Source organism: Orcinus orca, chromosome 9, assembly GCF_937001465.1.
Source record: "Orcinus orca chromosome 9, mOrcOrc1.1, whole genome shotgun sequence".
Taxonomy (NCBI): Eukaryota; Metazoa; Chordata; class Mammalia; order Artiodactyla; family Delphinidae; genus Orcinus; species Orcinus orca.
Window position 1 is genome coordinate 95,836,351 of NC_064567.1, and position 14,128 is coordinate 95,850,478.

A 14,128-nucleotide genomic window follows, 5' to 3' on the forward strand; every position below is an offset into this window, starting at 1 on the left:
ATTCCATTTTCTCTTTTTTCTTAGCATATTGGTTATACTTCCTTTTTTTATTGGTTGCTCTAGGGCTTGCAATATACATTTACAACTAATCCAAGTCCACTTTCAAATAATAACTATACCACTTTACAGATAGTGTGAGTACTGTAAAATAACATAATAATTCCATTCCTTCTTCTTGTCCTATGTATGTATCACTGCTGTTACTCATTTCACTTATGTATAAGCATACATAAGCATATAAATACATAAAGTATATACGTAAGCGTAAATAATTGAATACTTTGTTGCTGTTATTATTTTATTGTTATTTAGATCAATTAAGAATAAGAAAAATAAAGTTTTTATTTTACCTTCACTTAATCCTTCTTCCTTTCTTTAGGTAGACCTGAGTTTCTGACCTGTATTATATTTCTTCCTCTCTAAAGAAATCCTTTTAACATTTCCTGCAAGATAGGTCTACTGGCAACAAACTCCCTCAAATTTTTGTTTGTCTGAGAAAGTCTTTATTTCTTCTTCACTCTGGAAGGATAATTTCACAGGGTACAGAATTCTAGGTTGGTAGTTTTTTTTCTCTCAACACTTTAAATATTTCACTCCACTCTCCTCTTGCTTGCATGGTTTTTGAGGAGAAGTTGGATGTAATTCTTTTCTTTGTTCTTCTGTAGGTAAGGTTGATTCCCTCTGGCTTTTGTTTTTTTCTCTTTTTTTTGGCTGCATCACACGGCATATAGGATTCTAGTTCCCTAATCAAATTTGCACCCCGTGCAGTGGGAGCACAGAGTCTTCAATACTGGACCACCAGGGAAGTCCCGTTTCTCTGGCTTCTTTCAGGATTTTTTTCTTTATCTTTGCTTTTCTGTAATTTGAAAATGATATGCCTAACATCATTTTGCAGGGGTGGGGGGGTATTTATCCTGTTTGGTGTTGTCTGAACTTCCTGGACCTGTGGTTTGGTGTCTGACATTAATTTGGGGAAATTCTTAGTCATTACTGTTTCGAGTATTTCTTGTGTTCTTTTCTCTCTTCTCTTTCTGGTGTTCCCATTACATGTATGTTACACCATTTGTAGTTGTCCCACAGTCCTTGGATATTCGCTTCATTTATTCAGTCTCCGTTCTCTCTGCTCTTCAGTTTAGGGGGTTACCATTGAGATATCCTCAATTTCAGGGATTCTTTCCTCAGCCATGTCTACTCTACTAATAAGCCCATAAAAGGCGTTCTTTGTTTCTGTTACGTTGTGTTTGATCTCTAGCATTTCTTCTTCATTCTGTCTTAGAATTTGCGTCTCTCTGCTTACATTGCCCATCTGTTCTTGTATGTTGTGTGCTTTATCCATTAGACCCTTATCATAGTAATCATAGTTGTTTTAGATTCCCAGTCTGGTAAATCCAACACTCCTGTTATGTCTGGTTCCGATGCTGCTCTGTCTCTTCAAATTGTGTTTTTTGTCTTTTGCTATGGCTTGTCATTTTTTTCTTGATCGCCAGACATGATGTATCATGTAAAAGGAGCTGCTGTAAATGGGCCTTTAGTCATGTGGTGGTGAGATATAGGGGGAGGGGAAGCATTCTCCGGTCCCGTGATCAGGTCTCAGTCTTATAGTGAGCCTGTGCCTCTGGACTGCGAACCACACAAGTATTTCTCAGTTGTTTCTTTTCTTCTTCCCCTCTTAGGTGGGAGAGTATGGCTAGAGTGGGCTAGAGTTGGGTGTTTCCCTTCTCCCAAATGGAATTCTAGAGTAGTCTGGAGTTTTGTGCAGTGGACCCTTACACAACACCGGGGTTAGAGATGCTGACCCTCTGTGCAGTTGAAAATCTGCCTGTAACTTACCGTCGGCCCTCCATATACACAGCTCTGCACCCACAGATTCAACCAGCTGCAGCTGTGTAGTACTGTAATATTTACTTTTTAAAAAAATCCATGTGTAAGTGGACCTGCACTGTTCAAATGCATGTTGTTCAAGGGTCAACTGTTTTTCCCTTCCCTGCAGTCAGTTAGGGTCTGATAATTCCCCAGCATGTTAGGGTCTGGTTAGCTAGTTTCCTGTGAGGGCAGGCCTCATTAGGAAGAACGGGCACGCTCTGGTATATTTCAGAGTGGTGCTTTTTCCCCACTCCTGCTGGAAGCACAGGGGGAAACATCTCCAGTATTTACTGTGGGAACCTGGTCAAGCACTTGGAGGTAAATCTCACAAAAATGAGAGGGTCTCCCCGTGACTGGGTCCCCCTGGAGTTTTTAGGTCTCCAAGTTGTCCACACTGAGCCCCCAGCAACTCATCCATTACAGTTCAGGCTTTCCTACTGGTTCTGGCGTCTGGTTCCTGTGGTCGTTTCTACTCTTGAACCTCTGCTCTGCTAAGTTATTCTCTTCATTAGTCCCTTGTCTCTCCAATCTTGCCTTGTGTCCTCACCTCTCTTACGGATCCTGGAAGACTTAGTTTTAGTTAGTTTTTCAGTCTGTTTAGCTGTTTACCCATTATCAGGATGGAGTGGCAACTTCCAAGCTCCTTCCATGTGCAGTGGGAAACCAGAAGCCCTCACCTCTTTGATTTGCAGTTTCCTTTCAGAACATGCCTTGAAGAAGCCTCATGTCAGATGAGCAGGTGCAGGTAAAATGGTCTATCTAGCAAAGTCATTTTTCTCAAAAACAAAGTTCTTTCCCACAGAGGAACTCAGCTGTTAATATGTCAGCATTTTCACCCATATCTTGTCCCTTTGTGTCAGTTTTGCAAAGGAATGTTGTGTAAACCAAACTCAGAAGCACTTTCAGTCTGACACCATGCCAGCCAGGTTTTGTACACAAGTTTGTGTGTATTGTTAATTACTAAAATAGAAAAAGTAACTTGGCTTCTTACAGTTCACGAAGCTGTTTCTTAACCTCATGGCTCTTTTAAAGCTAATAGAAACTTATGTTCCTGGTTATTTTCTGGAATGTAGTAATTTAGTAGTTAATCTTAGGAATACTGCATGTATTCAGCCTCATAAGGAGATTGCTTGTTTCCTTTTTTGGGTGAAAGAAGAAACAAATATTTGATCAGGCGTGTGTGTTTGGGCTGTTACAGTACAGATTTCTCTAAAGACTGTCTTTCTGCTTTTCGTATATGAGACTGTCAACAATTAAAAGTAAAAGGGTAAACTTGTAACCCAGAAGGTACTAACAGGGCTAAATGGCCTGTTGTCAGTTGGGCATTGTGGCCTCTCCTTCCCACACTCTCCCTGACTCAAGGAAGACAAGCCTGGAACTGCACTGCCCACTGGTCCATTTCATGTGTGACGTTGGCTAGTTAGAAGCAGACTTGGGAGATGTGGAAGGCCGAAGAAAGAGAGACTGTTATTGAGAGAGCACAGTTGCTTCTTCCCAGCTGCGGGCTGAAAAAGGCCGCAGATGCTTTCCCCGAGGTCTTGGCGTCCAGGCAAGCTCTTGAGAATGACTTGCTTCAGTACGGCAGGGAGATGGTCAGTGATGGCTTCTCTGGCTTTAGCTCCCCAGTGGTGGCAATGGTCATGTAACCCAGAGGTCCCCAACCCCGGGGCCGCAGACCAGTACTGGTCCACGGCCTGTTAGGAACCGGGCCACACAACAGGAGGTGAGTGGCGGGCGGACGAGTGAGTGAAGCTTCATCTGCTGCTCCCCATCGCTCCCCATCATTCCCCATCACTCCCCCATCGCTCCCCATCTCTTCCCATCACTCCCCATCACTCCCCATCGCTCTCCTGTCACTCCCCATCGCTCCCTATCACTTCCCATCGCTCCCCTATCGCTCCCCCATCACTCCCCATCACTCCCCCATCGCTCCCCATCACTCCCCATCGCTTCCCCATCGCTTCCCCATCGCTCCCGCATCGCTCCCCCATCACTCCCCCATCACTTCCCCATCACTCCCCCATCACTCCCCCATCACTCCCCATCACTTCCCCATCACTCCCCATCACTTCCCCATCACTTCCCCATCGCTCCCCCATCACTCCCCATCGCTCCCCCATCACTCCCCCATCACTCCCCATCGCTCCCCATCGCTCCCCCATCACTCCCCATTGCTCCCCCATCACTCTTCATCGCTCCCCATCATTCCCCATCACTTGCATTACTGCCTGAACCACTCCCACCCACTGTCCATGGAAAAACTGTCTTCCATGAAACCAGTCCCTGGTGCCAAAAAGGTTGGGGACCGCTGATATAAGCCTCTAATTCCCCGTGTTAAAACTCTGTGCTTAGAACACATTGAATGCTTTCTCTTTTCCAGACTGAATCCTGACTGGTACCTTGAGGGGTTTATGAGTAACCTGACTGGTACCTTGAGGGGGTTATGAGTAAGTTGTGGAACAACAGTAGTACAAAGTCTGGGAGAGAGGAGGTGGAAATAACCTGTTGGAAGGTTCTCATGTGTGAAATGGTACGATGTTATCTTAAGGCGGGCTGTGCTAAGTAAAATATGTATCATATAAAGGCCTTAATAAACCACTAAAATTGTTACAGCTACTAGCCACCGGGTGAGATTAAATGGAATCATTGGCAATACTTTATTCATCTGAAAAGAAGTCAGAAGAAGAGGGAAAGAAGCACAGATTGGACAGATAGAAGACAACAAGACAGTAGATTGGAACCCAACCATATCCGTAATCATAGGGTAAATTGTTTAAACACTTCACTGAAAGGCAGAGATTGTTAGACTGAATAAAAAGCGAGACCTGACAATATGCTGCCTACAGGAAACTCACTTCAGATATGAAAGCACACATTGGTTAAAAGTGAGGGGTTGGAAAAAAAAATGTACTATGCTAACACAAATCAGCGGAAACTGGGAGTAGATTGATGATATCAGACAAAATAAATTTCAGGGCAAAAAATACTACCAGGAATAAAAGTGGTCATTTCAGAATGATAAAGTGGTTAATTCATCAAGACACCATAACCACCCTAAAAATTTATATTCCTGACAATAGAGCTTTGAAATACATCAGTCAGAAAGTGATAGAACTGTAAAGAGAAATACACAAATCTACAATTATATTCAGAGATTCTAGTACCTATCAATGATTGATAGAACAAGTAGACAGAAAATCAGTAAGTATATAGAAGACTTAAATAACATTATCTACCAACTTGATTTAACAGACCTATGGGACAGTCCAGCCAACAACAGTAGAATACACATTCTTTTTAAGTGTGCTCAAAACATTTACCAAGACAGACCATATTCTGGATCATAAAACATGTTTTTAAAAATTTAAGGGTTCAGAGCTTCCCTGGTGGCGCAGTAGTTGAGAGTCCGCCTGCCTATGCAGGGGACACGGGTTCGTGCCCCGGTCCGGGAAGATCCCACATGCCGTGGAGCGGCTGTGCCCGTGGGCCATGGCCGCTGAGCCTGCGCGTCCGGAGCCTGTGCTCCGCAACGGGAGGGGCCACAACAGTGAGAGGCCCGCGTACCGCAAAAACAAACAACAAACAAAAAATTTAAGGGTTCAAATCATTTAAAGGATGTTCTCTGACTGATATTTCTCTGGAATTAAATGAGAAACCCGTAGTAGAAAAATATCTGGAAAATCCCTAAACATCTGGAACTAAATAACATACTTCTGAATAATCCACTGACCAAAGAGTTCATCACAAGGGAAATTAGACAGTATCGTTAACTGAATGAAAATGAAATCATGACACTTCCCAGTTTGTGGGGTGCAGCTAAAGCACTGCCATCACTTACAGGGAAATTTATAGCACTAAATGTCTGTTTTTGAAAAGAAGAAAGTTTTTGAATGAATAACTTAAATTCCCAACCTCAGAGTTTTTTTTAAAAAGAGCATATTAAACCCAAAACAAGCAGAAAATTTGAAGTAATAAGGATAAGAGCAGAAATCAACGCAATAAGGAAACAAAAAACAATCAAGAAAATCGGTGAAACCTAAAGAGAGTCTTTTGGGGTTTTTTTGAGATCATTAGAATCGATAAAACTCTAGCCAGGCTGCTCAGGAAAAAGAGAGAGAAGACACAAATTACCAATATCAGAAATGAGACAGAGGACATTACTGCAGATTCTACAGAGACTTAAAGAATAATAAGAGAATACTGTGGATACCTTTATGGCTAGGAAAGAGTAATTTAGATGAAATGGGCATATTCCTTGAAAGACTCAGACTTCCTAAGCACTTTGAAAAAGAAGTGGCAACCTGAATGTATATATATTCCAACTATACCTATTAAATAAATAGTCTCTGTAGTTAAAACCTTTCCACAGAGAGGAATTCTGGATTGAAGAAGCAGGCTGCTCTGATGTGAACTGCTTATAGAGAGAGGCATTTGTCAGGAACTTCAGGTGGCATCTAAGAGCTCTCCATCCCACAAGCATAAGGAACTGAATTCTGCGGACAACCACATGAGCGTGGAAGAGAACCCTGGGCTCTGGATGGGGACGTAACCTGCCAGCTCCTGACTGCAGCCTAGGAAGACCCTGGGCAGAGGACTCCGTTAAGCCACATTCAGATTCCAGACCCTCAGCAACTGTGAGATAGTAAATTTGACAAAGGATCAGAGCGCTCTACTTGGGCAGACTCCTTCCTGATCATTTGCCACCGAAAGATGATCAGAAAACAAAATGAGTGGCATATGGTTTATCGTTTGTGTATGTTTCGTGAACTCATCCCAGTACTCCAAACCCAGTGCCAATAGAGAAAGCCATGAGACGCCAGCCTCCAGCAGCAACTCTAGTCCACATGATTCAAGATCAGCCCCTCCTTCATCCAGTCAAGAAATCGTGTCTAGAGCTGCCAGTTCTTCCTCAGAAAGACTGAGACAACACACGCTCCCACAAGCACAGATGGATTCCCATACAGTTACCTGTTTCCACACGTAATACAAAGAAACGTAGACAACCGGTTTCTCGGGCAAACTGTTCCAGCTAGACTGCCAGTGTATCTTGCTTTTAGTCCATTGCAGGTCCTATGGTGGCGAACATGTGTATGCTCGTTAGTAATATGTGATATTTTGTACAATGTCAAGCTGCTGTTTCAGCTCAGGCCACATTGAACGCCAACCCAGCCCAAACTACTGCTTCATAGCCTCTACATTGGCACATGTTCCTGGAGAATAATCACCACCGGCTCCAAACTCAGTGGTCCCAGAAAGCTAACCCCTGAATGAGAATGCTAAACAAAGATGTCAGTTTGAGGCCGGCTGGATTGGATGTACAGGTCCTCACGAGCTGCAGTTCTCTTTAGCATTGTGTATTCCTTTTCTTCCTTTAGTCAATTTATACGGTAATGGGAGCCACAGAAAGCTGGAGGATTTCCTGCAAGGCATGAGGAGGTCAGCCGCAGGCTCCCTGCAATAGTGCCAAGTTAAGGATGATGGGAAACAAGTAAACAATCTAAAACTCGAAGAAGTGGGTCATTTTATGGATGATGGGCTTGGCGATGAGGGTGGGAGTGGGGAAGGTGCAGGTGAAGAAGCCAGTGCAATTCAAAGACCTGGATTAATGTTTTCGGCTTGATCTTATCACCGCCTTCTTTACTTCACTAATGCCAGAGGGCCGCCCCCTGTCAAGAGTTAGGCTTGAAAAACCATGCCAGCTGGAAAGGAGGGTTTGACTTTAGGAAAATGTTTAAACAGTAGTGGAATTTAAAAGTATATATGAGGGCTTCCCTGGTGGCGCAGTGGTTGAGAGTCCGCCTGCCGATGCAGGGGACCTGGGTTCGTGCCCTGGTCTGGGAAGATCCCACATGCCGCGGAGCGGCTGGGCCCGTGAGCCATGGCCGCTGAGCCTGCGTGTCCGGGGCCTGTGCTCCGCAACGGCAGAGGCCACAACAGTGAGAGGCCCGCGTACCAAAGGAAAAAAAAAAGTATATATGAGTATAAAACCTTTTTATTATCATGAGATTTTTTTCCTTTAAGCTCATACGTATGAATATTATAAGCACAAATGGATTACTAATTGTATGATTAAAAAAAAGAGACTAACAGAACATAGTGTTACAATATTGGTCTTCCAGATTTTATTCATTTCAACTATGTATATTATCCCAAGACAGACATATTTGTGGGTCTTACTTCTTTAAAGAGCTGCTTCATATATAAATTTCTATAGTTGTAGATTGACCGTTCAGTATGTAATTTAATATATTATCTATTTTCTATGAATTATTCTGAAAGTTTCAAATGAATGATCTCACAGTGTTTAGTAAAGAATGTTATTTACCTAAAATGTGCTAGTAGCAACTGGCCCAGCCTTAAAGCCAAGAAACTTATCAGTAATCTTAACTTTATTGGATAAAGGAAACCTATTTTAAGGGCATGTATTCCATCAGTTGGAATTCATACCATAAAGAAAAAGCAGTTCTTTAGTAGAATTAACAGTCATATAAAATGTTCTATACAGGCAGTAAAAAGGGAATACTTTTATAGAATCAGAAATACTAGAAATAATTTGGCATTACAAGAAAAGAGAATTACAGACCAGTAACTCTCATGAACACAGATGCAACCATTTTTAATAAGATTTTAGCAAATAGAATCAACAGCATATATAAAGGATAATACATTATGACCACGTGAGGTTTATCCTGGGAATGAAAGGTGTCACTATATCAACAGACTTTAAGAAAAAAATCACACAATCATCTCAATAGACATAGAAAAAGCACTTGACAAAATTAGACCATTTATGCCTTTAAAAATATAAGCAAAATATGAATAAAAGGAAATATCCACATCCTGATAAAGCGTATCTACAAAAAATTCTACAGCTAAGATAATTCTTCTTGGTGAAAAGACCAAATGCTGTCCTCTAAGATTAAAACATGAGCAAGAATGTCTGCTCTTGGGGCTTCCCTGGTGGCGCAGTGGTTGAGAGTCTGCCTGCCAATGCAGGGGACACGGGTTCGATCCCTGGCCTGGGAGGATCCCACATGCCACAGAGCAACTGAGCCTGCGCTCTGGAGCCTGCAGGCCACAACTGCTGAGCCCGCCAGCCACGGCTGCTGGGGCCCGTGCACCTGGAGCCCGTGCTCTGCAACAAGAGAAGCCACGACAATAGGAGGCACACACACAGCAACGGAGACCTAACACAGCCAAAAATAAAAACAGGTAGATAAGTAAATTTATTAAAAAAAAAAAAAAGAATGTCTGCTCTTGCTACTCCTATTCAAAATCATACTGGAGTCCCACCCAGTGCAATCAGGCAAGAAAAATGAATAAAACACATACAGATTGGAAAGGAAGAAGTAAAACCGTCTCTGTTCACATCTGACTCTGTGGTCTATGCGGAAATCTAATGGAATCTACAAAAAAGCCGCTAGAAGTAATAAGTGAGTTCAGCAAGGTTACAAGATGCCAAGTCAGTACACAGAAATCAACTGTATGTCTGTATACTCACAATGAACAACTGGAAATGGAGGGTTAAAAAAATACTGTTTATAATAGCACTAAAAATCATTAAAAAAACAAGTATAAATCTCACAAAATATGTGCTAAATCCATATACTGAAAATGACAAAATGAAAGAAGTCAAAGACCTAAATAAATGGGGAGATGTACCACATTCATGGATTAGAAGATTCATTATTGTGAAAATGTTGGGTTTTTTCTCAAACTGATCCATATATTCAACATAATACCATTCAGAATCCTGGCAGGAATTTTTATTTTATTTCATTTTATTTTATTTATTTAATAATTGACAAACTGAGTCTAAAATTTATATGTAATGGCAGGAGAACTATAATTTTGGAAAAGAAAAAGTTGGTGGATTCACAGTAATGGACTCCATACTTACCATAAAACTACAGTGATCAAGACAGTTTCCTTTTGTACAAAGGCACAAAGGCATTTCAATAGAAAAAGGATGGTCTTTCTCAATAAATCATATTGGAACAGTTGGATATCATATGGGGAAAAAAAAAAAAGAAACTTGATGGCTTCCAGAGAAGAAGGCACATGAGCTGGGTTTAAAGTCCTGGTACATTTAAATACAGGGCTGGCATAGCCCTGCCTAGTTGTAGATAGCTGATACAGCCTGTGGAATGAATACATGCACTAGAAGCTGCCTCTCTGCTCTAAAAAAATGTTTTTAAGAAACTGATTCATACCTTACTCCATGTGGAAAAATTAATTCAGAACATAAACTATAAAAGTAACTAAGGACTTCCTTGCTGGTGCAGTGGTTAAGAATCCGCCTGCCAATGCAGGGGACATGGGTTCGACCTCTGGTCTGGGAAGATCCCACATGCTGCGGAGCAACAAAGCCCATGTGCCACAACTACTGAGCCTGCGCTCTAGAGCCCACAAGCCACAGCTACCAAAGCCTGCGTGCCCTAGAGCCCACATACTGCAACTACTGAGCCCTTGCGCCACAACTACTGAAGCCCGCACGCTCTAAGGCCTGCATGCCACGACTGCTGAGCCCACGTGCTACAACTACTGAAGCCCGCGTGCCTAGAGCCCATGCTCTGCAACAAGAGAAGCCACCACAGTGAGAAGCCCATGCACCACAATGAAGAGTAGCCCCCGCTCGCCGCAACTAGAGAGAGCCCGTGTGCAGCAACAAAAACCCAACGCGGCCAAAAAAGAAAGAAAAAAGTAACTAAAACTAAAGTAAGCTAAAACTGTGAATCTTAAACTATAAAATGTCTAAAAGAAAACATAGAAGAAAATGTTTGTGACATTGGAGTAGCCAGAAGAATGATCCATTAAAAAAATTTTTTGATAAGTTGACTTCATCAAAATTAAGAACTTGAGCTCCTAAAAAGTCACTCTTAAGAAAATGAAAAGACAAACTACAGACTAGGAAAAGTTGTTTGCAAATTACGTATCTGACAAATGAATTGTATCAAAAATATATAAAGAACTCTAAAAACTCAATAATAAGAAAATAAACAACCCAATAAAAAGTGGCAAAAGATTTGAACAGACACTTGACCAGCAAAGATTTATAGACAGCAAATAAGCACACGAAACAGTGCTCAACATCACTAGTCGTTAGGGAAATGCAAATAGAAACCTCAGAGAGAGACCACAACACACCTGTTATAATGGCTAAAACAAAAAGGAGAAAACCTGATAATACCAGGTGCTGGTGAGAATGCAGAACAGCTGGACCTCTCAGACGTCAGTGGCGAGAATGCAAAACAGTATAGGTGTAAAGGTACACTTTGGAAAAACTCAGTTTGCCAGTTTCTCATAAAGTTAAGCCTACACTTGCCATATGACACAGCAAACTCATACCCAGGTATTTACCCAAGTTTGAGAACTGTGCTGACACAAAAAGTAGGACATGACTGACTATAGCGGCTTTATTCATAATTGAATTATGAATTCATTTGAACTGGAAGCATCAGAAATGTCCTTCAACTGCGAAATGGATAAACAAGCCATCATGACTAGTACTTAGTAATAAAAAGAAATGATGGATACATGCAACAACATAGGTGAAAAATGCATTGTGCTAGGCAGAAGATAGACTCAGACTACATATCGTATGATTTCATTTATATGACATTCTAGAAAAGGCAAAACTCTTGGGATGGTAAACGAATCAGTGGTTGCCTGGGGTTGGGTAGGGGTTGACTACAAAGGGGCGCAGGTAATTTTGGAGGGGGTGATAGAACTGTTCTGTATCCTTTGTTATTTTTTTTAATTGGAGTATAGTTGATTTACATTGTTTTAGTTTCACGTGTACAGCAGAGTGAATCAGTTATACATATGCATGTATCCACTCTTTTTTTTATTTAGATTCTTTTCCCATATAGGCCATTATAGAGTGTTGAGTAGAGTTCCCTGTGCTATACAGCAGGTTCTTATTAGTTATCTATTTTATATATAGTAGTGTGTATATGTCAATCCCAGTCTCCCAATTTATCCCTCCCCACCCTTATCCCCTGGTAACCATAAATCTTTTTTCTACAACTGTGACCCTACTTCTGTTTTGTAAACAAGTTCATTTGTTCTATATCTTGACTGTGGTAGGTATATGAGTTTATGTTGGTCAAAACTCATAGAACTGTACATTAAAATGGGTGGGTTTTATTATATGCCAAAAAAAAAAAAAATCTGATAGTATCAGGAAAAGCTTCATAGAGTGTAAGATGCCCAAGTCTTAAAAGCTTTGAAGGTGTGGACATCCACCCTGTGGACAGTGGGGAGAAGCTCATTCCAGGCAAGGGGAACAGGATTTGCAAAGACTTAGAGGGAGCAAACAGTCGTGTGTGTTCTGCGTACTTTGAAGTTGTTTGGAAGGTCAGAAGCCTAAAGTTACACAGTGGGGGAGTTGACCAGAAGGCGTTGCTGGAGAAGCAGGCTGGAGCTGAGTTGTGAAAGGCCTTATGTGTTTGGTAAAGAATGTGGACTTCGATTTTTTTTTTTTCCCTTTAGTTGGTGTCCTACAAACTGTCTTACAGTTTGGGCTGCTGTAATAAAGTACCACAGAAATTTCTCTCTCGCAGTTCGGGGTCTGGAAGCCTGAGATCAGGTTGAGATCTGGCGGGAGGGGTACCCTTCTGGGCTGCAGACTACGGACTCCTCAGCCTGTCCTCACATGAGCGGAGAGCAGGGAGAGGAGGCATGCTCTCTCGTGACTCTTAGAAGGGCACCAGCCCCATTCATGCAGGCTCCACCCTCATGACTTCATCTCATCCTAATTACCTCCCCAAAGCCCTATCTCCTACTACCATTATATTGAGGGACAGAGTTCCCACTTCTGGGGGGGACATAATCATTCAGTCTGTAACAGCTGGGAAAACGAAGGGCTTTAATCGGGGTGGGGGGGACTTAGTTTTCGTCTGAAGCATCTCCTCTGGCAGGCCTGGGGACCACACATGGGAAGGGTGAGACCAGGTGGTGACTTGTCACGTCGTCAGGCAGGAGGCAAACAAGTCCTGGGCCAAGACTAGAGCAGTGGACGCACGAAGAGGGGTGGACTCAGTGGGAAATGGTGACACCCAGATGACAAAGGTGAAAGAAAGGGGCTAGATGCTAGCGGCTAGGGAGACAATGGAGTTTCTATGCTTGGAGACATCCAAGAAGAACTAGGTTTGAGGGATGTGTAGAGGTAATTTTTGTCAGTTTGGATTATAGTGAGTTGCTGTATAACTTGAAAAAGCCGACTTGATTTTTTCATTATAATACTGTATGCAGCCAGCCTCCAGCAGTGTACCTGAATAATGAGTAAGCTGCCACAGTAGGGTGGGAGTGACACTGGTTGGAACCCAGAAAGCCATAGTGAGGAGTCTGAGTAAGGTGACTGTAGCTGGTACCCATGGGCCCTGTCTGCCCACACCTCACTGAGCAGCTGTGGCCTCTGAGTGACTCCCCACTGTATCAGATTCGCACATCCACTGGAGGAGGGATTCGGGGAGGACAGAGGTGCCAAACTAGGACTGGGTATGGCTTAAAGAGGAAGATCTCTCATCCTGGGGGAGGTGGCAGTAGAAGTGGAGAGCCTTTTCCGTGGACGACACAGGTCAGAGCACCCACAGAAATGTTCTGGGGGGAGCTGACTCCTCTCCGAGCCTGCGTTTCAGGGAGCGTCTCATCCCCCCCCCCCCTTACCTGCTGCAGCTTCCTGTGTGCTCTGGGTTGGCTCCTTGCTTGTCTGGACCCTGACTGGTCCTGCCCGCATGTCTTTGTTTCGCTGCGCTTTGCTAGACGCCTGGACCGTTTTTAAACCCCACCTTGACCCCTTGTGTTTCAGCCCGAGAGGAAGTTTGGCGTGGTGGTGGTAGGCATCGGCAGAGCTGGCTCCGTGCGGATCCGGGACTTGCGGAATCCACACGCTTCCTCGGCGTACCTGAACCTGATGGGCTTCGTGTCCAGGTGGCTTTCTTTGCTTTGTGCCTTGTAATTCACGGGAAGCCCGGTGAGGTGGGTTAGGCCTTGGACCGCGCATCTCCTCCAGACCCAGGAGAGAGCGAGCCAGCTCCAGGGTCATTCCAGGGAACCAGGCAGGATCAGCCCCACAAGATCACAAGTTTGGACAGGTCTGGGAACTGAAGAGTAACTAGACCTGCAGCTGGGATGTACAGTGAGTCAGCCCAGCGTACCCGAATAATGAGCGTGACCACCCTCAGCTCCTCCGTAGAGGGGACTGCCGTCAGACATAGGGGAGATGAACACAGGGCCTGACGGTTACTGAAGGGGCACAGTG

General features: G+C 43.2%; 1 protein-coding gene across 2 annotated transcripts in view; it reads left to right on the forward strand.

Moving 5' to 3' along the window:
• Positions 1-14,128, forward strand: part of BLVRA (biliverdin reductase A) — a 54,906-nt gene that overhangs the window by 18,728 nt on the left and 22,050 nt on the right. For both annotated transcript variants that reach the window (XM_004282961.4, XM_033411337.2), the window contains exon 3: positions 13,676-13,797. In XM_004282961.4, coding sequence (XP_004283009.1) covers positions 13,676-13,797 — 122 coding nt within the window. The remainder of the gene's footprint in view (positions 1-13,675; positions 13,798-14,128) is intronic.